The following is a 27,392-nucleotide window of genomic DNA, read 5'->3' on the forward strand; positions in this document are numbered from 1 at the left end:
CTTTCTCTAGAATATACACTGAAATCAAAACCGATACTACTGCAAAAACAATTAGGCCTTTACTGATATAGAGTATCTTTTGATTTATATGAGTAATATAGAAGACATAAGACATTCATCGATGAGGCAGACCATACCTACTTGGTAATGCACAACCTTACAATTATGAATAACTGAAAATGACTTCTTCAAGCCAGCTACGCTGTCCACCTGTATGCAGGGACCATGTATGTACCATGGTGTATATGGCCTCTGCCTTATGTAACAAGATTGGGCACCCATCTACGACAGCGCTCATGCAAGCATATATTCTCCAAAGTTCAATATGACATTATTTTTTAATATACTGGCAAGTTGTATCTAATTCTTACAGCAACTTTTCAGAACGTAGTGACTCGCTGCAGTCACATTACTGTTGTAATGAAAGGTTGGAAAAAGAATGAAATATGAAGAAGCTTAGAAGTCAATCCTACCCCATTTCCTCACCATGTTATTTAACGTGGGGTGGAAGGGTCCTGTTTTGTTGGTTGGCAATGTCTACAGTGGTAATGAACACAGATTGAACCCTATTGTCAAGGTCATTATCAACCAACAAAGTAGGACCCTTACCGGTACATCCCACATGACTGAGAAATGGGACATGATTGGCATAATTACATAGTGACTTCTCAAGTGACCTGCAAAATACTAGCAGTATACCACCAATATGACGGTGGAGGTCACTCATGACAGGTTTACATATGGTACCCACGTCGGGAATAAAAGTTTGGGCCCCTCCTGGTCGTCGGATACATTAGGACTAACAGATGCAGAGTACATGAAACAGACATTTTGCCAAACTGTGATCACATTTCATAACAAATGGCAGACATGATTTTGCGAGCACATAATTTAGACATGCTGAAATTTTCTTGGTGTCCAGAAAATTTGAGTTGACAGTTTGTTTGTGGAATTGATAAAATCACTTCCAGGGAAGAGTGTTGTTTACATCAAAAGTAATTTTCACAAACCAATGTCCTTCCTATTGTGACACCAAAAAATAAGTATCTATGCTATATAACATATATGAATAAGTGTGTATATATATGATCTGTGACATCACAAGCTGAGGCAGATGTATAACAATGTCGGACACGTAATCTGGACGGAATGTCAAACATCAGAATATAAACATAAATATGTAACCAGAAAATAATAAATAGATGACTATGATTTTGAAAATAGTGATAATCTGACAAAATCTGAAACATAAATAAGTGTTTTTATCACAATTTTCTTTGAAAGATGTACAATTTGTTGAAATTTGATAACTTCAACATACTATTACATATTAACAATAAATCTGTTTTGATAGTATTCACATGCATCATATACAGTACTGTTCTATTTCATAAATAAAGTGTAATAACAAAGATAAATGGAAAGTGTCTCTGATAATCTTGCATAAAAATATCACAGTTTAAATGAAATCTCTGTGGACACTTGCTGAAAATGAAACAGTCAAGGGGGGATAACTCTTGAAGGCATGAAATTAACTCCCCTTGATTATTACTGATGCTGAGTGGCTGCAACTGAACGAGTATTCCGGTCAGTTGATTAATCTGCTGCAAAGTCTGATCAATGTGTAACAAAAACTTTATTGAATTGTAAGAATAGTTTTTGAAGTGACTTTAATTGTATTTTTGAAAAACGTGCATCAGACACAACTGCATCAGTTGTAATCAACTTGCTGTGATTCAAGTGGGAATTCCCATCAATCCGTCACTACCCAAAATGAGATGTAACGATCACAATCACTTAAAGATGGATGTGAGAACTCCTTCTATCGAAATCAATACTGAGAGTAGATCACCTTGTCATTATACAGCCACCAGTTTGAGCCACCGCTCTAGTTTTTATTCATTGCTTGTAAGGAGGGGGCTAAGCTAAAATCAGATATTACATTATTACAATGTTTATATCAATATCAGATTAAACTATTCAAGTTCATCAATGGAAGTGACTTCATGAGATTGTGTTACTATCATGGTCATAGTTTCCATGTTTGGCAATTGCTAAAGCTATGTCTCAAATGGCTTGATAGTCAACAACACTCACAGCAACACTGATGATTCTGGAAGTTCACCCATGGAGGGAGTGTTCTATGATAATAACGCCCTTTATCATATAATGGGTAGGTTTCTCGGCAGGATAAAGCCAACGGACAAAAACGATATCCGTTGGGGTCATATGAGGATAGAGATGCAAATATCAAAGGTCAAGTAAGGACTACTTTCAGTGCTTATAAACAAACATGGCGTCGCCCTTGTCATTCATCGATTGAGTCTGAATTAACCATCAGGAATCTGGATAAACAACAGGGATAATTGCTATCATTATTAAAAGAACAGTCCAATATACTGAAAATCAGTGTCTAACTGTGACGTAGCTAAGGCATTTTATAAGTTTTGGCAACATTGGAGAGAGAAATTTCGAAACAATTTAGCGAGGGCACTAGGCCTGGCCAAGCCGGATCAGTAGCCATATCTGTGCTTGTAGACCTCTGCGGCTTGAAACCTTTTCAACAAATTATAATAGTTGCGGAAATATGTTTGAATTGTTACCTTCTTTCGTTTTGTCGCTGTGTATACATCTGACTGCACTTCTTAACGTTATGACAGGACAGGCCAACTGTCAACAACGTCTGACCTTGGCCGTGACGTCTCATAGACTAGGGTTAGAGTAGCTTCCCTTTGACAAAGGACAGTTACTTTAGCGGACAGACCGATGGATTGCCGCGAAAGGCAAGTAAAAACAATAGTTGTTTTTGCGTATATGTTGCTTCGCCACTGTATAAGAAACAGATTTCAGTTGGAACTAAATTGGCTACTGTCACTGTCGGACTGACACATGACTTACCCTGTGGCGTAATAAATATTAATGCGCGCATTCCAGGACAGCTCGCAATGTTTTGGTAATGTTTGTGAAAGAGGGAAAGCGACTTTCAAGCACAGAATTAAAGAATGACATTATATGATAAAGAGCTTATCACACAATTATCCCAAAACACACTCGCGTGATAACCTCTATATACAATTCCAGCCGTGGAGTCAACACCTGGTCTTCATCAGGAGGGACTATTACTGTCATATCAAGCCTGTCCATGGTAGCTGACACAGCATCTGTCTTGGAAGCTTGGTGTGAACAGTGCAGAGTGTCAATGTGCGTGGCGACGTCGTGCCTACACCAGCACCACCATCTTCCTGATCTGCGACAACTCCTTCCTCAGCTGGTCCTCCAACAGTTTCCGCCTCCCCTCCATCACAGTCTTCATGTTGCTGATGCTCTCGTGGACTGTGGAAAACCCCTCCCGGCACTCACGCTTCAACTTGGCCAGTTCCTCACTCAGGCGCCGGATGTCAGCCTCGATACGTGCCAACAGCTTACTCTCGATGTGCTGCAGGAAATTAGGAATTTTTTTCTTCATAACAGCATATTTTTGATTAAGAACAACAGCTCTTCTGCACAAAATGTTCTTTTACATGATCATGGCATTAATGACTTACATCAACGTATTTTCCACAATTCATGAAAAAGTAATACAAGAAAGTTTTGTGGGAATGTAGACAGGATATGATGTGTGGGTGTAAAGTGAAGGGCTGAGGCAGGGTCTTCGTGCACAGGGCTAAGGGTAGGATCTGGGCATTTGGGGGAGTTTAGGGAGGGTTTGGTGTCTTGGTGTGGGGTTAAGGGGCGGGTGTTGGTGTCTTGGTGTGGGGTTAAGGGGCCGGTGTTGGTGTCTTGGTGTGGGGTTAAGGGGCGGGTGTTGGTGTCTTGGTGTGGGGTTAAGGGGCGGGTGTTGGTGTCTTGGTGTGGGGTTAAGGGGCCGGTGTTGGTGTCTTGGTGTGGGGTTAAGGGGCCGGTGTTGGTGTCTTGGTGTGGGGTTAAGGGGCCGATGTTGGTGTCTTGGTGTGGGGTTAAGGGGCGGGTGTTGGTGTCTTGGTGTGGGGTTAAGGGGCCGGTGTTGGTGTCTTGGTGTGGGGTTAAGGGGCCGATGTTGGTGTCTTGGTGCGGGGTTAAGGGGCCGGTGTTGGTGTCTTGGTGTGGGGTTAAGGGGCCGATGTTGGTGTCTTGGTGTGGGGTTAAGGGGCCGATGTTGGTGTCTTGGTGTGGGGTTAAGGGGCCGGTGTTGGTGTCTTGGTGTGGGGTTAAGGGGCCGATGTTGGTGTCTTGGTGCGGGGTTAAGGGGCCGGTGTTGGTGTCTTGGTGTGGGGTTAAGGGGCCGATGTTGGTGTCTTGGTGTGGGGTTAAGGGGCGGGTGTTGGTGTCTTGGTGTGGGGTTAAGGGGCCGGTGTTGGTGTCTTGGTGTGGGGTTAAGGGGCGGGTGTTGGTGTCTTGGTGTGGGGTTAAGGGGCCGGTGTTGGTGTCTTGGTGTGGGGTTAAGGGGCCGATGTTGGTGTCTTGGTGTGGGGTTAAGGGGCCGATGTTGGTGTCTTGGTGCGGGGTTAAGGGGCCGATGTTGGTGTCTTGGTGCGGGGTTAAGGGGCCGATGTTGGTGTCTTGGTGTGGGGTTAAGGGGCCGGTGTTGGTGTCTTGGTGTGGGGTTAAGGTTGCCGGTGTACTCACAGCCTGCAGATCAGTGTAGTGGGAGCGATCTTCCAATAGAGCATCCTCCAGCTTCTGGATGCGTATCTCCAGCATGTACATATTGTCGTCAATCTTCTTGTCGATCTTCTCCTGCAGAGCAACGATCAACAAAGTTAGTACGTGGAGATGATAAAGCATTGTACATCCTTAATGACCTGTGGTAAGGTACAGGTTTATCAGGACAAAACATGACATCCATATGATGGCATCGAGTGTGCTGTTCTAGTTGGAAGACTGCAGATGACGACAAAGACAACAAGGCTCTCAACTCACGATCATGAGGTCCCTCGTGCCCCCGGCCTTCTCGATCAGGCTGATTATCCTCTGTTCCATGCGTTCCCTTTCACCCTCGGCTGTGGCCGCGACGGATGTGATGGTGTTCTTCAAGTCTTCAATCATTTGTCGGGTTTTACTGTCCAACATGGAGAGGTTATTGTTTGTGTCCCCCTCCAAGTGCTGAAACTTGATCCGACTCTCGCCTGTCACCTTCTCCATTGCGTTCGTCATAGACACCAACTGCAGGAAGAAGGGTCAAGGTCAATGTCCAGCTTGCAGGGCTGCTTCTCCCAACCCCTTATTGTTCGAACAAATAACAAGCATGAAATACTCTTATCCCTCGTCAATGTGACATGTCCTGTTCTGTGGAGCACTACCAACACTTTCTCTCTAAGTCAAAGTCGTTGCCATGGAAACTCAAAAAATAATTTTAAAAAAGTCCTAAACTATCAAAAGGCACCGGTTCACCACCAGGCCTATCTATGTGCCAAGTTTGGTTAAGATATCGCATGGTTTTTGAGCTCTGCTCCCGAAATGTTACGGTCAGACAGACGGACGGACAGAAGGATGGACGGACAGCACCCATTCCTATATCCCCCTTCTACTTTGTGTAGGGGGGAAATAATGTGTACTTTTATGGCATACCAGTCTGCAATTTAAACCACCAGTCAATTTGTTTTGTTCTAGTAGGCTGAGATAATAATTGCCCCCAAAATAGCAGTTTGCCTAAAAGCCAAGTTTGGGCTAGTACTAGATGGGCTAATGTGGTCCACAGATGTTGGAATATGTACTGGAATGGATATTGCTGAATATCACACCAGTAACTAAATCATTGAAAAAGATGTCACGAGACAAGTTTGGGCTTGACAGACAACTGACTGACCTGTGACTCTATCCCATGCATGCGCTCCATCAGGCGTGACTGCAGCTCCTGCTGTTGACCCGACAACACACGGATGGAATCGAAGGACGTGCGCATGTCCACACTCAGTTTGGCGATGGCTGTATCACAGCGGACAATACGACCTCGGAGGTCGGACAAACTGGTCACATGATGCATCTCGATGCTCTTGACGGCATTGTTTGTCCCCAATGCTGCAGAATCTCTGGCTTTGATGTTCTCTTCTAAAACCTAAAACAGGAAAACAACTCCTTACAAGTTGATGGATAGGTGAGGTGAGGTGAAATGGGGTTTAACACTGCGTTCAACATTATTGCATTTACATAGAGACGTCCATGCATCTGTGTGAGTGAGTGAGTGAGTGAGTGAGTGAGTGAGTGAGAGTGTGAGTGTGTGTGTGTGTGTGTGTGTGTGTGTGTGTGTGTGTGTGTGTGTGTGTGTGTGGCTGCTTTGTACTAGTCCAGACTGATGATAATTTTTACAGTGCTAGCCAACTGAGATACCATGCCGTTATCCAGACAGGGTAACGACAAGTACCATATTTTAACGTATGACGAAGCCAGGGATTAAACCCTGGATGCTGTAGGTAGACACTCTACCACTAGGCCACAGAAGCGGTCAGTCGACGGGTAGGCTGTTTTATAGGTGCATTATAGAGGGTCTGTTTGGTGTGGAAGGGGCGCCAAGAATACTGTTTTGTCTTGTGTTATCCAAATACTCTCTCCCAACATGTTGCAATACCCTATATTAAGTTTAATCTACATACAGGATCAAAATGTCTGGCAGCAAGCAACAAGATTTATTTGCACTGCATTTGGATATTGGTAGCTGTCAGTGTTTAGCAATGTGGGTAGCTTCCAAGCCAGGTCAGTACAAAGTGGCTGGAATACTGCCAAGGCCTGTTAGCCGAGTGTTTTGTTGGAGGGTATATACATCACTTACTCAAGTCTCTACACTCCCATAACCCTTAGATATACTATGTGACATGATTACACGGCTTACTGGCTGTGACATCTCCAGGTACTCCAACACACCAGGTACAATATACTACGGGTGGTCACATCTGTAGCAGGCACCCACACCGCATACTACAGGTGATCACATGTGTAGCAGGCACCCACACCACATACTACAGGTGGTCACATCTGTAGCAGGCACCTACACCGCATACTACAGGTGGTCACATCTGTAGCAGGCACCCACACCACATACTACAGGTGGTCACATGTGTAGCAGGCACCCACACCACATACTACAGGTGGTCACATGTGTAGCAGGCACCTACACCGCATACTACAGGTGGTCATATCTGTAGCAGGCACCCACACCACATACTACAGGTGGTCACATGTGTAGCAGGCACCCACACCACATACTACAGGTGGTCACATGTGTAGCAGGTAGCTACACCACATACTACAGGTGGTCACATCTGTAGCAGGCACCTACAACACATACTACAGGTGGTCACATCTGAAGCAGGCACCCACACCACATACTACAGGTGGTCACATCTGAAGCAGGCACCTACACCACATACTACAGGTGGTCACATCTGTAGCAGGCACCCACACCACATACTACAGGTGGTCACATATGTAGCAGGCACCCACACCACATACTACAGGTGGTCACATCTGTAGCAGGCACCCACACCACATACTACAGGTGGTCACATCTGTAGCAGGCACCCACACCACATACTACAGGTGGTCACATCTGTAGCAGGCACCCACACCACATAGTACAGGTGGTCACATCTGTAGCAGGCACCTACACCACATACTACAGGTGGTCACATCTGTAGCAGGCACCCACACCACATAGTACAGGTGGTCACATCTGTAGCAGGCACCTACACCACATACTACAGGTGGTCACATCTGTAGCAGGCACCTACACCACATACTACAGGTGGTCACATCTGTAGCAGGTAGCTACAGCATTTACCGATACTTCCTGAAATGCTGAGTGAGTGAACTACATGAAACATAACGTCACACTGGCAATATGTCCGCGATATAGTGACAACCTTCAACTACAGCAGGAAGTACACTTATTACTGCTAAGGGAACATTGCAGATCACAAAACACAACATGTAATCTGAACAACTAAAGAAATGTAAATAATAAAACTTGCTTTGCTCTGTATACATTTTTCATATCAACAAAATGATAACTGATTGCAAAGTTTGGATCTAGTGTCTTTGCAACATTGCCAAACAATCTGATTATTTTTTTTGTACATTCAACATGTCATGCTAAAAATGTTTCTGCAACTGTTGTCGAAAATATTTCCAGCAGTTTATATGTGAAGGGTTTGTGAACAAGTTGGTGAACATTTACTGGCCATATTCCATGAATGAGTTAATGGACACATATCGCCAGCCTGCGTTTGAAACACAAAAAGCAGGGTACCGTCAGGACACACAGACTTCTGAAGCTGCAAGCCCTGACTAAACTCTTCAGGCCCTCATTTAAAATCTACAGATTTATGTGACATAACTTTACTTTACCATAAGGACCCACACAAATTTGAAACTACGTTCCCGACCCAAGATCTACCTGCCACAGACCTATGAGCAGGCACTTATTTCGAAACACGAACACGTACATACACCCGAAACACAAGTGTCAAAACTTGTGGTGTCAACCTGGCCTTGCGACTTTGTACAAATGTGCCTCTGTTCACCTAGCACCCGATATGTGGATGTAAAAACCTTCTAGCGACCCTAGGCAGCTTGGGTTGTATACTCCCCAGGGAGTTGAGAATGATAACTGGAATGCAAACTGATCCACTGGTCAGAGAACAAATAAAACGACATTTTAGAAGATACTAGTACCTGGATATCTGCGTATTTAAATGCATTATATGATTATAATTTTGAACATTGTCAAACCAGCTGGTACTCACTGCTATATCATGGTTTAGCCTGTTGACCACAGAGGTGATGTTTCGAATGTGATCCTGCAGATGTCCCCGAGCATTCTTCTCATCCTGCCACGTTCCCTGACTAAAGTTCAGACTCTCAATGACATCCTCCTTGATCTTAAATGCCCGCTCGATGAGTCCCTGAGTGTTGCGTTCCTGCTGTGCCAGCCTCTCTTCCAACATGTCCAGGTGGTGATGGGAAGGGCTATTGTCGTAGCGCACAATCTCCGTGGGGACACTCTGGACAGCCTGAGCAGGCTGCATCACCTGCACCGCGGGCTGCATCACCTGCACTGGCTGCTGCATATACTGCTGTTCATCCACAATCTGGGGCAGGGCTTGCATAGTGCGGGGGGATGCCATCCCCCCCACACTGATGGCCGTGTACTCCTGATTGGTGTCATAGGGGGCGCGGATATACGGCAACCTGCGCTTTGTGGTCGTCAGACTCATCGGGGAGGCTCTGTGGAATAACAGATATGGTATAACTTCAAAGCCACCAAAATGAGATTGTTTAGAACATGGCTAGACTTGGTATCTAACCAAACCAAATGTTGTATTCTTGGGAAATTTTGTAAAAAACACTCACAAATTACAATTGATTACAGTCCTTTTCGATTTTTTAGCTAGTTGATGACATCTCACCTGAAAATGATCTGTATATACTGAAATTGATATGCAAACACGTACGCCTCATTGAACATTATTAACGTTTTATCATGGCGTGTCAGCGGTTGCTTGTTGCCGTGTCAGGTGGAGGTAAGGTGGAAGTGATGCAGGTCTTAGATTTTTGTGAAACCCACAAGCACGGGTAAAGCTGCCAAACCAATAAACAATAAGGATGAATTTGGGAGTCCACCCCATGATCATAGGCTTCTGACATGCCTAAGGGAGACAACTCCACATACTTTAGGTGCAAGGTATGTATGTTAGTATTGAAATGTTAAAATTCTCGGGCATTACATAGTCAACAAGAAAATAGTGTTATCATTACCAGCAGCCACGGGGCACATTAGAATCTTGTTTGTTCATATAGCAGGGAATCTACATGGAGAAAGGGAGGGTGCTGGTAACTCCAGACAAAATAATAATACGGCATCAATTTTCTAACGGAGTCTTGACAAGTTCACTTCACCACTTGGTAAATGGCCTAATTGCAAATACTAATTTTTTAGTAAACCCACTGCGAGGAGGTAGGCTGGTTTGGCGCCACTTGTAAATTGAGGTTTGTGGGTTTTTTTCACAATACTTCACTATATACCTTGTACAAGTTCCTTTGTCAAGTGGTATACATCTCAATTAGATAATTCTGGTAACCATTCTCAGACAACCCTGTGTAGATCTTTTTGTAGAAAATACAAAATAGCATGACAATTACAGTATTCTCTTAACATGGGTAAAAGGTTTCATGGAAAATATGCTAAAAAAAGTATGGATATATGATCCAGAAAGGAACACTACACAACCCATCTGGTTATAAGTTAGACTCTGGTAATAAAAGTAACCTGTATTTTGGTTAAATCCAACAAGTTGCCATGGAAAATGCATCAGTTCAGCATGTGTTTGATGCCTACGCAAAGTTTCATAATAAAATATTAAATGTTTTTTGTGTCATGATCCAGAGACAAATGTTATGTGTATATGAGTCTGGTTTGTTACCATGGAAACACCAAAAATATATTTTGTAGAAATACAAAAGGCACCTGTTCAGCATGTGTTTGATACATATGCAAAGTCTCATAATTAGATATTACACTGTTTTGGAGTTATGCTCCGTAAACGGAATGTGACAGAGGGATGGACGGACAGCACACCACCCATTCCTTCATCCCCCCCTCCCCCTTAGTAGTGGATAATAATTCCTGCAAACCCAGAAGAACATCTTGTGCATCTTCTATCTGCAATCATCGTAACATTCCCATTTCTCAAAACTAAAACAGAAATATTATGTCAAACAAATCTGCAAGGCAATTCAAGTAAGATGATGAAGTGTTTTAATTAATTTGTTCCACCTATGGAAGCTCTACGTGGAGCATTTCACACCTTTTTCTATGTGTTTCAGGTTGCCTGGCAAAGTCATCAGGCATTTGAAGCCATCCCACCACTGACATTTGACTGTCTAATTTCACATTTCATCTGAAACAACTGTCACTAGAATAATTTTTGTAAATAAATACCAATTTGATATCCCTATTTCACACTATCGGTATATATTTTCTGAAATATTTCTGCTGTACTACATCCATAACAGTGGTCATCAGAAACAATGACACGGAAATATCACCAAATGCCTATAACGTCGCCTGGTAACATATAATCACACAACTTCATTCCTTGGTTTCCAACACTGCACACTTGATCAAAGAACAAAGATTTCAACAATTCCAAACAACTGATATCTCACCTTCTCGCCAGCAGTATGTCGGAGTATTCTAGCCAGTACCCGGCCAAGCCCCATGTATATTAGACAGCCCTCAGCGCCATCAGGTAATTAGACGAAGGTGATTTAGAATGTGTGATCGTGTGTGAGTGTGTGCAGGCATTGCTGAGCAACACCGACCGTAACAGCCATTTGAATGCAGTGCACACCACAGCGTTGCCTGATTACAGCAGGCTGGGAGCAGTATGTGCAACACGCAATGCCCGGCAGCTCCGATACCAGATCTTGCTCCTCACACAATCACAAGGTACAGAAGTAAAGAATGAAAGAATGTTTGGGTTTCAATCATTCAAGAATGTAGAATAAGTTGTATAAAGAGACAATTAAGGAATTAATCATGAACTATCACTGGATTCTTGGGTGACTTATTTTGGGTTGTGTGATGATACACTGCAATTGCTAGTTTATGATTTAATGACGGAAGACAAATTGTCTTCTGACAATCACACAGTCCATATAAGATTATAAGCATTTCAAACATCCCAACACAAAACAAATCCTCCACAGTATTTTGTATCAATATGTTACTTTATCTATAGTATTGTTTTAACCCAAGGTACTGCTTCAACACAAGGTATTATTTTAACCCTAGGTACTGCTTCAACACAAGGTATTGTTTTAACCCAGGGTACTCCTTTAACACAAGGTATTGTTTCAACCCAGGGTACTCCTTTAACACAAGGTATTGTTTTAACCCTAGGTACTGCTTCAACACAAGGTATTGTTTTAACCCAGGGTACTGCTTTAACCCAAGGTATTGTTTTAACCCAAGGTAATGCTTTAACACAAGGTATTGTTTTAACTTAACCCAAGGTAATGCTTTAACACAAGGTATTATTTTAACCCATGGTACTGCTTTAACACAAGGTATTGTTTTAACTTAACCCAAGGTAATGCTTTAACACAAGGTATTATTTTAACCCATGGTACTGCTTCAACACAAGGTATTGTTTTAACCCATGGTACTGCTTTAACACAAGGTATTGTTTTAACCCGAGGTACTGCTTTAACACAAGGTATTGTTTTAACCCGAGGTATTGCTTTGACATTGGGTATTGTTTTAACCCAAGGTACTGCTTTGACATTGGGTATTATTTTAACCCAAGGTACTGCTTTGACATTGGGTATTGTTTAAACCCAAGGTACTGCTTTAACACAAGGTATTGTTTTAACCCGAGGTATTGCTTTAACACAAGGTATTGTTTTAACCCAGGGTACTGCTTTAACACAAGGTATTGTTTTAACCCGAGGTATTGCTTTGACATTGGGTATTGTTATAACCCAAGGTACTGCTTTGACATTGGGTATTATTTTAACCCAAGGTACTGCTTTGACATTGGGTATTGTTTTAACCCAAGGTACTGCTTTAACACAAGGTATTGTTTTAACAATTGATTATTGTTTTAATCTTTCATTACAAAATTCCTTGATATTCCCCATCCTTTTCAATATGTTCGCAGCACATATGTTATCATCATATGGACTAGTGGACTAAAATTGTTAATTTCTATTGCTGTGTTTGTCAATTAATTTCATGCTAAACAATATCCCAACTATTTTATAGTGGCTTGAAAATAATTGACTCTGGTCCAGACAATCCAGTGATTGATATTCACACAAGGTCTGCAGCTGAGAGGATATCATCTTCCACCAAGGACACCCGTCAGGGTTGTATGATACCCGATGACAATACAAGGTTTTGAAGAAGTATTAAACAGTTTATGAATTATACTCATGAAATGATGCCTTGGCAATGCAAAAATAAATAATTAAAACATTCTAAAATTGTACTAGCAAAAAGTCATGCCTGGTGTGTATACAAAGTTTCCTTCCCACTTGATTGCTACAGTGTTGCTTATCTGGCCGACCACCCATTCCCAACACTGGCCGGGGCCCAATGTGGCTCAATTGCTGGGAGTGATTAATCTAGGATATTATCAATTATTGATGTTTGGCTGGCACATAGTTGGTAGACTTGGGGAAGTTGTCATTGTATGGGTCTGTGTTTCTTGGAGTCTGTACAGTCAAGTCTGCTGCTGTACAGTTATGGTGTCAAATGATGTTTTCCTAGAAACAAGCTGTTATTGTTATATAATTAGATACTGAGCAAAAACTTGATATGCCATTGTTAACTTGAGACTTTAGGTGAGGTGAAATGGGGTTTAATGTCGCAATCAGGATTATTGCATGGCTATGAAGTTTGTTTGTTTGTTGTTTAATGCCGCAATCAGCAATATTCCATCTATATGATGGTGGTCTGTAAATGCTCAAGTCTAGACCAGACAATCCAGTGATTGACATCATGAGCATACATCTAAGCAATTGGGATACGAGCCTGACCACCCAATCACGCTAGGCGCCTCTCACATTGTGAGTGATTTCTCCAATTATATACCTCAATAGTGAGGTGTTTCAACTGAACAGTTAGATTATATCATATAGATTCTAAAATGACCAATCTTAGAAAAAGTTGAACCCTCTGATCAGTGGACATCCTACAAGAAGTGGACATTGGGGACCTATGTATTGTTTCCCAGACTTGATCACATACAATGTATGCTAAATTGAGTATAGTCTGTTGAAACAAATAAAAATGATCTTTTTAGCCTGGAATAATCTACTTTCACATGCATCTTAATTCCTCAATATATTTCAAGTAAGGACACAGAATAGCTGTAGAAGTAGTCAGGAATGCTAATTAATATCCATCATATTAAAACAGGAAACAAAGAATATGAATTTAGATTGTGAGTGTCATACAAAAATAAGGAAAAGAATTTTTAAATTTCATAATGATAATAAATTTCTAAATTGTGGTAAACCTTTGTTTGTTTCTGTATCATGTCCAAACTGGGGGACGTGTTGGAGAACAAGAACAATCACAATGTTCTCCCCAAAACTGATCTTAAATCATGACCACTAACAAATCAAATAATATTCCTGGTGTTTTTTTAATTAGGATATTAATTAGTTTATCAGTACACAATAATATCAATACTTTGATACAATAACAACCCATGCAGCCTTGCTGCTCAAGATGTCATCTGTTAACAGTTGATGTTATGACAACCGAGTATATACGACATGGACACACATACACATACAAATAAACACCACACATGACACTCACATGTACAAGACAATTTTCTCACCTGTTGAACACCTCCTCACAATATTAATGTAAAAATTATCCTATAAGATCCAGTTGCTATCAGTGGAAGCTAGCCTTGGTATAGAAGTCCGACATGTTCTTGCATGCACTCTCCCAAACAACCCGACACGATCACTAGTGAGTCTGTCCCAACACACCTCCACCCATTGCTTCAAGACCAGAGAATGTTTACCATACAATCAGCTCACCAGTGTGTTGAGCGTAGCTGTATAGAGTGTGATATAGACCATATCAACACAATCACACAACCCTGGAGATAGCAGGTACTGGACACTTCTATTGTGATGCCATACATATGGTAATAAGACGCCCTAAAGTTCCGGAATTAAATGTTTGATGCATTGGCTCTGCTATAAATGGCTATTGAGGGGCTGAATAGATTTGACAACCGTGACAAGGGGGTAATTCCTCATGACTGCCATAGCTCACATGTGAGAGAGTACACGCTTACCATTGTGAAGCTCGGAGTGTATTGTTATCAACCAATCAAGTTTATAGCGTCATAAAAAGTTTATAAAAAGTTTACTGATCCGAAAAAGTAAACAATGTAACATGAATGTCAACAATGTATCATGCAAGTAATATCTTAATCAATATTATCTCGATCAATGTTGGTAGTGTGGACTTTTAGAAGCAATAACGCTTCTTGCCTTTAATGAAAATTCTTGCCTGCTTCAATATGAGCTAATCAGAAGCACTATACAACAGAATCAATACGGAGCATTGAGCCGTTATTGTGCAGTATGAATGAAACATTAGGATAAATTGGTTAATAATATACAAGTAGTGATGTGAATGGCTGCCGGAATATGTTGGTTGGTTGGTTTGTTGTTTAACGCGGCACTCAGCAATATTCCAGCTATATGACGGCGGTCTGTAAATTATCGAGTCCGGACCAGACGATCCAGTGATTGATATCATGAGCATCGATCCACCCAATTGGGATCGATGACATGCATCAACGAAGTCAGCGAGCCTGACCACCCGATCCTGTTAGTCGCCTTTCACGACAAGCATAGTCACCTTTTACGGAAAGCATGGGTTGCTGAAGACCTATTCTACCTTGAAATCTTCAGGGGTCTGCCGGAATATGTATAGGAATGGATATTTCTGAATGACACATTAGTTACTTGAGATGCAGTGAGTCATGTGACTCCCAGCCATAAATGTGACCAACCATGAGATAAGGGACCTTATGGGTGAAAAATCACATTTTGACTTTTCATGATATTTTAAAACTACTGCATCTTTGGGGCACAAAAATACAATTCACAAGCTTCAATTCATACTTATTACAGGGATACATGACATCAAACATTTGGACTCACTTTCTGACCTACAACTGCTTTTGTAATAATTGCAGTTTTTAGCCATACTGTCTGATGAATTGAAAGTAGATATGTATGCTGAAAGGTTTTGGAATAATGTTTTTATTACATTACAAAATAACAACGGAAATAAAGATATTTTTCTTGCAGTCCACACACATGGTGACCTTCACTGAAGTAAGTTGACGTCAGCACAATTGTACGATAGCACCCATAAGGTCCCTTTTCTCCAGGTGGTCACAAATGTAGATGTTGGTCAAGTCAGTTGACGCCAATGTATTCTCTTGTATTCTACATTCTCAGGTAGGATCTAGATTTAGCTTCTTTGTGTTTCCAGTTATATTAGGAGCTCAGCAACATGTTACCCTTGATAGTTTAGTAGCTGATTAGATTCTATTTATTTGTCCATACCAACTCGTCACCATAATCTCATACTTTGTCATGTAGTAACATGACGAACATTACAGATATGCTACAAAAATAAAACTTGTGTGTATCATCAAAATATTGAGAAGTAACCCTTTGTATTCGATTAGCAAATCAGCAACTTATTTTGAAATTATAAACGGGCATTCCGTCAACCTTGCCAAACTCCACGATGACAGTTACATCATGATAATTTGCCATCACACTTTCTTGTGGAAGTATCGTGGTATTTTTTAGTCCTATAAAGCTCTCAAACCCACATGACACTAGTTTGCAAGGACTAGATGAATAGTGTTTTTAAATATTTAACTTAAATACCCACATGTGTAAAAACTAGTGGGTAACAGAAATTTGAATACCCAGATAGAATTACTGATACCCAATGATTTTTTAAAATGCATGGGTAAAATACCCACAACGACCAAAAGCTTATCTCGAGCTCTGTGTCCTACTTCAACAAATAAAATGAAATGGTCTTGTTCAAGCTAAAGTGAGCAGATCGACATCAACTGCATGATTAAAAGAAATGAGAAAATGATCAACAGATGAGGATGATTCTCTTGTGAAATTTTAAAGTTGAGTACATTTTTAAAATCAACTACATGATCCTACTCCCAATGGAGGTGTGAGGCAACAACACGTCCCGAGCAACCGTTTCCAGCTGGGAGAGGCATCAAACTGGATCGGGTGTCCGGTTCAGCGACTTGGTTGATTGTGTGTCATTTTACCCTGATGGTGTAGGATAATACTCATAATATCAAACACTGGTTTGTCTGGTCAAGAATCAATCATTTCAGATCACTGTCATATAGCTGCAATATTGTCGTGGGTTGCATTAAAAAATAACCCCCAAAAATCAAACAAAGAATCAAACAAACATCTTAATCTCATCATAAATACAGTCACATACAGTACTGGTTATGTGTTATAACTTAATGTGACCCTGTCAAGACTAATAGTATCTTGAAACCATTACGTACCAAAATAATGAAAGTTCTTGAAAGCAAAACATAACTACACGTAGTTCTAAGAAACGGCTACATACAACAAGTACGAACCTATTTTTTCCAATAAATATTCCAAACATGGACCTGGTTCAGTGATACGCCCTCGGCTCAGCACAACATGGAGACACCTACATCCACTGTTGTGTTGCAATAGAAAGTATTAATTACAAGTCGGAGTTCATGAGCTTACAATCATACTATTCGAAGGTGGTTAATTTAACTAATAGTTTTTTCCAAAGCTACATGTATGTAGAAGCTACTGCCTGGTTTCAGAAAGGCAGTGTATCGACAGTACAATTACCAATACTCATTAACGGTTCCTGCTTTCATCTGCACGTTATCAATACCTGTGTCTGGAATCTTAATTCTCATTGATTTGGTTCCTTCTCCTTATCAGGTCCTTTCTGTATTGGAGGAAGTTGCATGACTAGTAGCACTTATTTCCTGACAAGCACACCACACAATAAAGTAGACCGGCAGCTTTTGATGTCTCCATCAATACAAAACAAAGTACACCGCAGCATTTGATGTCTTCATCAACACAAATTAAAGCCATCCGATCTCACACAAGTCATGTTTGTTCATGTTTTGTTTACATAATCTATTTTGTTTATTTGGGAAAAGCAGTATATTTGAGTTTTACTGAGCGAGGGCAGGCGTGTCAACAAATCCACTACAGGCTGTGTTTACAGTGAGACACGGTTTCCTTTCCCTTGCCGTCTCTCACAGGCTCTGACCAGTGAAGATCCCGGGTAGAATAGGTCTTCAGCAACCCATGTTTGCTATAAAAGGCGACTATGTCGTAAGAGGCGACTAACAGGGTCGGGTGTTCTGACTTGCTGACTTGGTTGACGCATGTTCTGTGTTCCAATAGCGTGGACAGATGCTCATCATATCAATCACTGGATTGTCTGGACTGGACTTGGGTTTGAATCTCTTGATCCTAGGTTTGTCTGCACCAGGTTTGCACGTTCGTGTTTTTATTAAACTGGTAAACGCCGAAGACCTGTGCCACTTGGGGCACATACCCCACCCTAAACTGACACCACCTGTTGTAACAGAAGTACTGTCATCGTATTCCAGTTGCGTAGATTGATGCTCATGGTGTCAATCACTGGATTGTCTGGTCCAGAAACCGATTTTTTACAGACCTCCGTCATATAGCCCGAATATTGCTGAGGGCGGCATTAACAACAAACAAACAAGTAAACAAATCTCACAGGCTCCAGATATCTGGTCTTGGTGTAGCATTTGACCCCTTGGTGTTGTACAGATAAATATGTTATATACACAGAGCTCCAGATAACTTTTTGAGCAATCAAGTTTTTACTCCAGAGTTTCTATTTTAATTGGGTTATTACACTTTTCATTGGGTAACCAATATTTTTTCACTCATCTATTCATCACTCAGTTGTTTTTTCCCAAAATAGTGAACATTTTAAGATTAAAAAAAATGAAATTATGTTTAGATGAACACGTATATAACTGTTCTAAATACATAGGCTTGACTCAGAAAGTAAATTAGCTCATAATTGTGTTCTGGAAATTAGCACCTTTGAATGCAAGCTGAAAAAGGTTCATTGAGTATTAACACATGCTGTTTTTATACATTTGTGTTTTTCATTTAATGCATGCGTTTCTGTATGCAAGTTATTTGAAAGTAATTGGGTTTCGAATATTTTTTTGGGGTATTTTACGCAAATATGCAGCTTATCTGTAGTTCTGATACATATGCATGTGGACGACTAACGACTGAATCATGTTGATCCTATGGATATAGCAGTGCTGCACCAATATGACACAGGGTGGTTGTGTTGTTTTTTCAAGTATTACAATACTTGATATATTACTAACAATGTATTTTTTTTATGTAAGGTTTTCTTTGTTCATTTTATTATAATGTTTTTTGTTCTTGAAATAAATGTCCTACTAGACAGTTTAGAAGAGAACTTTCATTTGACACACATTTTCAAAAATCATTAAAAATTATTTAGCACTAACAATACATTCAGCCTTGGCTAATTTTTCACAGATAATAGATATGTAAAATGAAAACGTATTAATTTTGTTTGCTGTTGTAAAAGTAAGGAACATAAGAGAAAATACAAATTGTGCTAATTGTCTTCAACTCCTAACTGTACAAGCCAATAATCAAAAGACATCCTGTATTCACAAGTATTTTGGCCTGTATAATCTGTACAAATAACCAACACAGAGAGAGAGATATAGTCTTGCACCATGACTGTGGAATATATTTATTTTATTAAAAAACAACAATCTAGAAACATATACAAAAGCAAGTCTAGCCAGCTCTAGCTAGCATTGGGAAAATTATTATTTTTATTTTTAGAGATAAGAAGGGTATTGTGTAACATAAGATTTCATAGACTAAATGTTGTCTAAGAGAGAGTGCGCCACGCCTTACTCTGCTTTGAACAGTTTTTCAGTGATATTGTAGGTCGGAAAAGTCAATAGATCTACATGTACTATATATTATAGAGGAATAATATCTTATTAGTAAATTGTGTCTACTATGTGAGCACACTTATTTTTCGATCCAATTATAGTACCGGTACTGAACATAATCAATGGTTGAATCTTTCGAGTATAAGAATTCTTTTCATTACAATTCAAATTATATATATAAGTTGTAGGAAAAATTACATTTAGTGCAACAGAAACAGGTAACAATATGACAGCAACCATAAAATAAATTCATCATTTCCGAAATAACACAGAAATATATGAAACACTCAAATGATGATACTTTAACATAAATCTGAAACTTCATGCCTCAATATCATTTAAAAAAAATACATATTACGTAACATTTCCCTAATTATATCTCTAACCATGCTCACGCTGTGACATGAATGCCTCTCCGAACAACTGTAGTTCAGTTCAAGAACACTCAAGAAGTAGGTCAACCAAGTCCACTCTGCGGTGAACTGCGGCCTTATTGCCGGCTGTCAGTCAGCCAGCCTATATCCCAATCTCTCTCTTTGCTCAACCAGCTGGCTCGTTGGTCTAGGGGTATGATTCTCGCTTAGGGTGCGAGAGGTCCCGGGTTCAAATCCCGGACGAGCCCAACATTTTCCACTTTTTAAAACATCATTTTTCCATGAATGCAGGCACATGGTTACAAGGAGTTAACTCTACTTTTTTTTAGATCTTTTATTCGGTTTTACCCATACTAATTTGAAGGTAAGATATAAGATTTCCTTAAAAATTCCACAAAAGTTCTCCATAAGACAATATGGCATGAATCTAATATTCTTGAAACATTTTGAAAAAACAATGTTAAGGTAAAAGAATCTGTGTAAAGTGTCAACACCATGACACAACACTGGTAGCTGTACACGCACCGTTCACTGGGCAGATCAGTTTCTTTTGCTACATCAACAACAATGGCCACAGTTGAGTACAGATGATGATGTCAAACAGAGACTTGAAACTTTTCACACTTCATTATCATCTACACACAGTTTCACCTCAATGACAGTGATGTCTGATCTTTTTGCAATTAAAAATAATGACAGTAGCGGGTGACCTAGCCTAGGTGAACACTACCAAGCTGACTGTCGTTCAATTCCCGATGAACATCAATATGTCACATGATTATGTTGTTGATCGAGCGGAGACATATAGAACTACTTTAGGGGAATTCCTCAATGTCTAATAATAACATTAAAAATCATTAGGGAAAACTGAGAGCGACATCGATTCAGGCTCTATGAATGATGCACGCTTTGAGTGAGTGAGCATGGTTTTACGCCGCTTTTAGCAATATTCCAGCAATATCACGGCGGGGGACACCAGAAATGGGCTTCACACAATGTACCCATGTCGGGAATCGAACCCGGGTCTTCGGCGTGACGAGCGAACGCTTTCACCACTAGGCTACCTGACCGCCCCTGCAGGCTTTGAAGCCAGACAGATCATGTATATGTCGGGTCACCGAAATGAAGCGTCCATTCGAAGCTATAACAGAGAATGCTCATCATGACATCACAACTATTTAAATGATTAAAGTTTGATGTTAAATGGATTGTTTTGTTATGATTTACATTTCTGTCAATATAAGGATTTACGCTGTATTTGTTGACGCTCATCAGCTGATGAAGAGAGTGCCTCACGTGAGCGAATTCACCATGAAGCGCTTTGCGAAGGAAAGCAACTGATTTTGTTACATCTGAAATGTCCACAAAGTAATCCACGCATAAATGTGTTGCCAGTCACAAGTGACGTGAAAAATGTTGTTTTCTCTCTCAGCTTTTTGCATATTAGCTCAAAATTCTTCTCCCATATTTATTGATAATTGATCCATATTTAGTAAATGATTATCGATCTCTATGATCTACCGTGTATATCGATTGCCAGCCCTAATACGGTAATCAAGAAAATATGGTTTATGGGAGAGGAGTTGGGTCTAATCCTGGGCAATATAGGTGATAGGAGATTTAGATGTTTACCATTTTAGGAAACCCACAAGCAAATAATTAAGGTTCTGTGGGGTTTAATCAGGGAGAACCTGTCACTTGAACAGTTTTAGGCAAAAGTATTTGTAGTCATTAAACCTGAAGAGAACTTGTGTTAACTTGATTTATATGACATTGTGATCAATATTGAAGATTATCAAGTTAACCAATACTACAAATTTAGTATGCCGAAAGATTTACACTATCAGGTATCTTTATCACACATGTAACGTCAAATGAAAACATCCGGTATAAATGACAGGACCAGTACAAGTTTCCGATATAAGGCTTTAATGTAAACACAACGTTAACAATGGAATATATAATGCACCAACTCTGAAGGTTCAAACAAGTAGTCTAGCTAAATGGATAAAATTATCATTCAAATGCATACATGTTATCAGAAATCTACGGGCTACTGTAACTTGATAACAGCCTGCATTTCCTTAACAAAATCTGCTATCTATTCTATTATTACGTGATATCATTGGCGCCACGTTTCTTTTTTGTGACGTCATTATATAATGTTCTACAGTATAACGTTGCTATTTATAAATCTGTGACTTCTGTTGTAAGGTTTTCTATACAGCCACTAAACATATGATGCTGTTTCTTGTTTTGTTCTTTTGGGGATTAGCTTACAGCTTGTTATTTTTCAGGGCATTGTCATGTGCAGAAGCTCTCAGTCAGTTTAATAGCCCTCCTTCGTCGACATACTCTATTGTTTTTATTAATAAAGTAACGAACATGATTTCTTTGAAAACTAATGTCCTTGCACATCACAATTTATGATATATAAACACAAAACAATGTCAAATAACAAATTTCAGTACCAGAATTTTCATGTGAAATATGTGAGGTGGGTAATGGAAAATCCAAAATGGCTGTTACTGACGGTATACGGTCTCATATTAGGACCAGATTACTCCTTTCTTAAACACATGGGGTACTAAAATGAAATGACTCATGGTAGGTGAAGGTTACTGATATAAAGAGTTACCTCCCTTGGACTAAAACTATCAAGTTACAATCTTGGTAGCTTCCTACATTTGTTAATTTACTGCAATAAGATATATAATGTTTTAAGACAAAATATATTTTTCTATGGCTAGAAAACATGTTGTAGTTTATAATGCACATGTCTTGAAATTTCATTTGCACCAAAGTCAATATCAAGACACATTTACTAAAATTAGACTGAACAGACATACACCCAGACAGTCTTTAATATCTTAATGGTATCATTATGGAGACCTTTGAAATTTCACCATAAATTACGTTTTTCCAAAGGCAAGTCTGTACATTCAAGTGTTGAAGTTGATCTGCTGATTTTAATTTAACATCAACAAGATAACTACTTTGTTACCATCACTAAACATAACAACTGCACTTCTAGTTGCATCATATTTAAAGCACCACTTATTCACATACCAATGACTTATTTGTAGCAGACACTGCAACCCATCTTCCCTGGGCAAGGGAGGTAATTGAAATATTCAAGTCCAGATTCCACCCCTGCTGAACGAGGCTGGAATTATGGAGTCATATTTTGGCTGGACTAATGAGTTTAAGCATAGTCCAATCAAAACCATGTAACGAAATCAACATTCAATTCATAAACAACATGGCGAATGTCGTGCGGATGTCGGTTGATTGCAGGATTTGCAGAGTATGTGTACCGTCAACTGGGCGTCGACAGATGTGTTCCAAAACTGTTCATGTTTTTAATCAAAGTGCTTGTGTGATTTGATGTACTTCGCAAAGTAAGACCCATTTTATTACAATAAATATCTTGACTATCGATCATTTTGTTTGAAGCAAATGCAAGCGAAATGAGAGTTGATATCTAATTTGTCAGTAGGACGGACGTTGACAGGTCATAACTCGTAATTGCCACTGGTGGCGCTACGATTGGGCCACGAAGTTCCAGCCTAGTTCAGCAAAGGTGGGAATTGGACTTTTAGAGTCACTTAACTCCCTTGCCTCCGGAAGATGATTGCAACCAAGCAGGAGTTCTACTTGTTGGCATGGTATCATCTGTGGAAATCCTTAACCATAGTTCAATTGATCAAGTTTCCATTTATGAATACAGTGAAAAAATAAAATAAAATTACTATATTTATATTTACAAATAATAATAGGACACTTGCTGTGCACTCAACCAGAAAGTTCATTGTTATACAACTGCCTGTCTGAAAAATGGGAGGTCATCAACCTCACATGATCCAAGTACAATCCTAAAGAAGTTATGTTCTTGTAAAAAAAAGAAGATAATAAAGCTTAAGTTAAGAGACTTAACTGTCTAAGGTCTAAACTAAAAACCTGTCTGAAGCCGTGTACATTACACAAATGGTTTGTTATTAGATCATGTGATCGTTGGAATACTAATGAGATACAACTTTATCTTGTAAGTTAGCTTCTCTAAACAATAAGGCAAGGACAGGTAGCCCGGGTACTCGGGTAGGGTGGGTGCTGAGTACGACCCGGGTACCCACAGGACTTCCCGGACCCATGCTTCGTCAGGTGATATATTGTTTAATGACAAACATTATCTAGAACTCTATGGTTACACTATAAGTGACAAATGTCCACATTTCTTTCTGACTATGCACACATTCCTTCTGACTTTATATGTTTGAATAAAGATAAAACTTCAGTCAACTTCAGTGTATGCATGGACAGATCGTTTCATGCGAGTATCTAAATACATTTTGCCAGGGCTACAGTGAAACTATTCCCAATCAGACATTTGGACCTATCTCTTGAGACCTACAGCAGGTATCTGGGTAGGGTCGGGTAATAGGGGGATGGGTACTCGGGTAGTAAATTTGGACTCGTCCCAGCCCTACTAGACAACAACTCAATTGCCTGCTGTTGTTTCGAGATCTGATTTGATGTTTCTCTTAAATGACTACTGATCATGAATGAACCATGTGCAATTGATCAAATTCAACATGAAATTAATTAATAGGGATTCTCTCTCTGTATATTTCGAAATAGATTGCTTGGATCTGTAAGTTTTATATTTCCTGTTTTACATGAATTACGTAATAATTCTAACTTTCTTTCCATGAGAATAGTGCATTGTTCAACTAAATAAATGACAAAATCAAGCTCATAAACAGGTTCAAATGCAAATACAGTGATAAATGGTACCACAAGTAATATGGAAAGTGGCTACACCAATACTTTCTTATGTCGACTGTTGCAATAGAAGGGAGATAACTCTAGTGATGCTCTTGGTGTGAGCCATTAGTAAACTAATAAATGCTGGAAGAACGTCATAGGAAAGAAGATATGATATAAAAGAGTTGATTAATTCAAATTTTTTCTTTCATGTAGGTTTTACTTCTTCAAAACACACAGATATAATCAAAACAACAATGTTCATTGAATGTGATGAATCTAATTCAGCAAGATTATTATGCACAAACTTGCAATATAAAGCAAAAGGAACCCAGGCTCTTTTTGATTTTTTTCAAATTGAGAAGGACACAATCTGCTAAAAATAAAAATACTACAATCTCCATACAATCAAAGTTAAAACTTGTGAACCAATAATATAACAGATATTCCAGATTCTTCTGACTTCTTTATGTAATACTTATCTCAATTGGTTATGATATCTATCTTTTTGTTTTAGTAAATTTCACATTAATCCAAACATATTAATTTTAGGGTTTTACCAGAGGTAAAATATTGCCTCCTATACACATTCAAATCAAGAATGAACACACATAATTTGAATTGTGACTCCTGTGCAACACAAAAGAGTATGGCTGTTTGAATGATTAAATGAATCAAAACTTTAGACTGCATGTACCATATTATGGACATTTCTTGTCTGGTGAGAAATACACTTCAGGGTGTCAAATTTCTTCAATCTTACATTATAAACTCCTTTTATAAAATTATCACAGTGACTTGATTATGACTAAAGCTGTAATAACATCTGTACACGCTGTATTCTTTGCAAAATTTTGGGAAAATATCAGTAAAACTGAGTATTAATAGAAAAAAAAAGACGTGCTAACTCTGCCGAATCAGCAGTCTTACTCTGACAAGGGTAGTTGTTTGCTCCATTGAAAGCAGTCGCAAATTTAACATCAGAGCCTAAATATATGTAAACAAAACATTCTTTTCTAAACTTGAGTGATGTTGATGCGAAGATCTGTTCATGAAAGAGATGCCATGTAGATCTGTTGAACCCTAGCTGCAGTAGTAAATAGAGAAAAAGGTCTAGTCTGTTCCAAAATGACTCTGCCAATAGGTTGCATCTGCTGAATCAGTTAAAGGTTGTTGAGCATGACCCTTGTATTGTGAGAAAAACATAAATTTTGTCGCTGCACTTTGCATTCCCTATCATAATGTCCATGCAGACGAGAAGATTTCAGACCACAACTTTCTGCATAGTCATGAGTGCATGCTGTTTTTTTTCAACTGTTATATTCTACTGGAAACCATGCACCCAATTCCTGCATGTTTGTGATAATTCCTGTATCATAATTGAAATGAATGCAGCCATGCACTGTTCTAGAATGAACACTGAAGAAGTGAGTGCTAATAATTATATGAATATAATATTTCTTAAGGAAGAGAATTTATGGATGTCAACTTCTTTATTATAAGGAACACAGCGTGTCGGAGTATATACTTACTCCTTCAAGTAAATTAATGCTATGAAACAGAGACATTAGCTAAAGAATGCCGAAGGTGTCCCATGATTGTTGTGTAACAAATGTGATCATTTATGAGAATATTTTCCACTGCACATAATTTGTGATAATTAAGATAGGTACAAAAATATAACATTTCCATAAATTCCAGTTGTGCTTTTGTTAATTGGTGATAAGATGCAGTTTTGTTAAAGTTAGCTGACACCACACACAAAATATCTTAATAGTTGGGGTAAAGTTTAAAACAGTAGCTGATCAATGAAATTAGAAAAGTTAATATAGGAACATGTCTTAAAACAGTGCATTGAATGTAATACTGAGATGTGAGTCAAATCATATTTGATCTAAGTTAAATAAACACATTACACACTGATGTTTATATTCTGGTGTGAAATACACCCAAAGCTTAGGGTGTCAGTGTTTGATTTTCTTCAATATAACATTGGAATCCTGATTAATGGTAAAAGACTTAAGGCGTCAGAACATATGCAATGATATGCCATCAATAAAATTGTTGGAAAGTGTGGTGAAACTTAGATCTATTTGGACTCGAAAATAGACAGACCAAGGCAATATTCACTGATTACATAAGACTGTTACAATATTTGTAAAACTGTCAGTCAAGTCGAAAATTGTAAGCCATGAACTGAAATAAGCGGATTAAAAAATTGTTTTTCTCTTGTGAAGTATAGGTGACAAGAACATGGCGACACTGAGCGAAAACATAGAGATTCGCGTAACTTCAACAACTTCAACAGGTGTCAAAAGTTTCGAAGTTTTGTTTCTTTGTGATATAATCAGATAATCGCTTCACAATATTGAGTCTCGATCTTTATCTTTCTTGCGTTTACGGCGAAAACGGAGAACAACTTTGAAACAAATAATAAAAGAAATACTTACATAGTTACTGGCTATTTTCAAAGGAATGAACAGTTGCTAGTAAAGTGTGGCCATTAGTAAACAAATGTCTACATTCGGAGGGTGTTAAAACTGATAACATTGAAATAAAAAATAAAACAATCATAAAACACGTTCTTGAAGATTTCCCTTTTTACTTTGTATCAAAGCTGCATAATGACTTTTTACAATATTTTTTATTGTCTTAAGAATGATTAAATCGCATTTGAGTT

General features: G+C 39.2%; 1 protein-coding gene and 1 non-coding gene across 4 annotated transcripts; one reads left to right on the forward strand and one right to left on the reverse strand.

Annotated features, from left to right (window-relative positions):
* Positions 1-769: 769 nt before the first annotated feature.
* LOC139446732 (protein FAM81A-like) lies at positions 770-27,215 on the reverse strand. 3 transcript variants are annotated; one of them, XM_071228152.1, is made up of 6 exons: positions 27,163-27,215; positions 8,718-9,198; positions 5,786-6,034; positions 4,900-5,142; positions 4,606-4,716; positions 770-3,436 (listed from the first exon to the last, which is right to left on the reverse strand). In XM_071228152.1, the coding sequence occupies exons 2-6, from the start codon at positions 9,186-9,188 to the stop codon at positions 3,221-3,223; spliced, it is 1,290 nt and encodes a 429-aa protein (XP_071084253.1). In that variant the 5' UTR covers positions 9,189-9,198; positions 27,163-27,215; the 3' UTR covers positions 770-3,220. The 3 variants fall into 3 exon arrangements, with proteins under 3 accessions (XP_071084253.1, XP_071084292.1, XP_071084173.1); XM_071228191.1 differs by lacking the exon at positions 27,163-27,215 and adding an exon at positions 17,160-17,171; XM_071228072.1 differs by lacking the exon at positions 27,163-27,215 and adding an exon at positions 14,328-14,493.
* Positions 20,125-20,196, forward strand: Trnap-agg (transfer RNA proline (anticodon AGG)). The gene has a single exon. It is a non-coding gene; the product is annotated as a tRNA-Pro (tRNA).
* Positions 27,216-27,392: the final 177 nt, after the last annotated feature.

Source organism: Haliotis cracherodii, unplaced genomic scaffold (genome assembly GCF_022045235.1).
Source record: "Haliotis cracherodii isolate W230 unplaced genomic scaffold, xgHalCrac1.p SCAF_1, whole genome shotgun sequence".
NCBI classification, from domain to species: Eukaryota; Metazoa; Mollusca; class Gastropoda; order Lepetellida; family Haliotidae; genus Haliotis; species Haliotis cracherodii.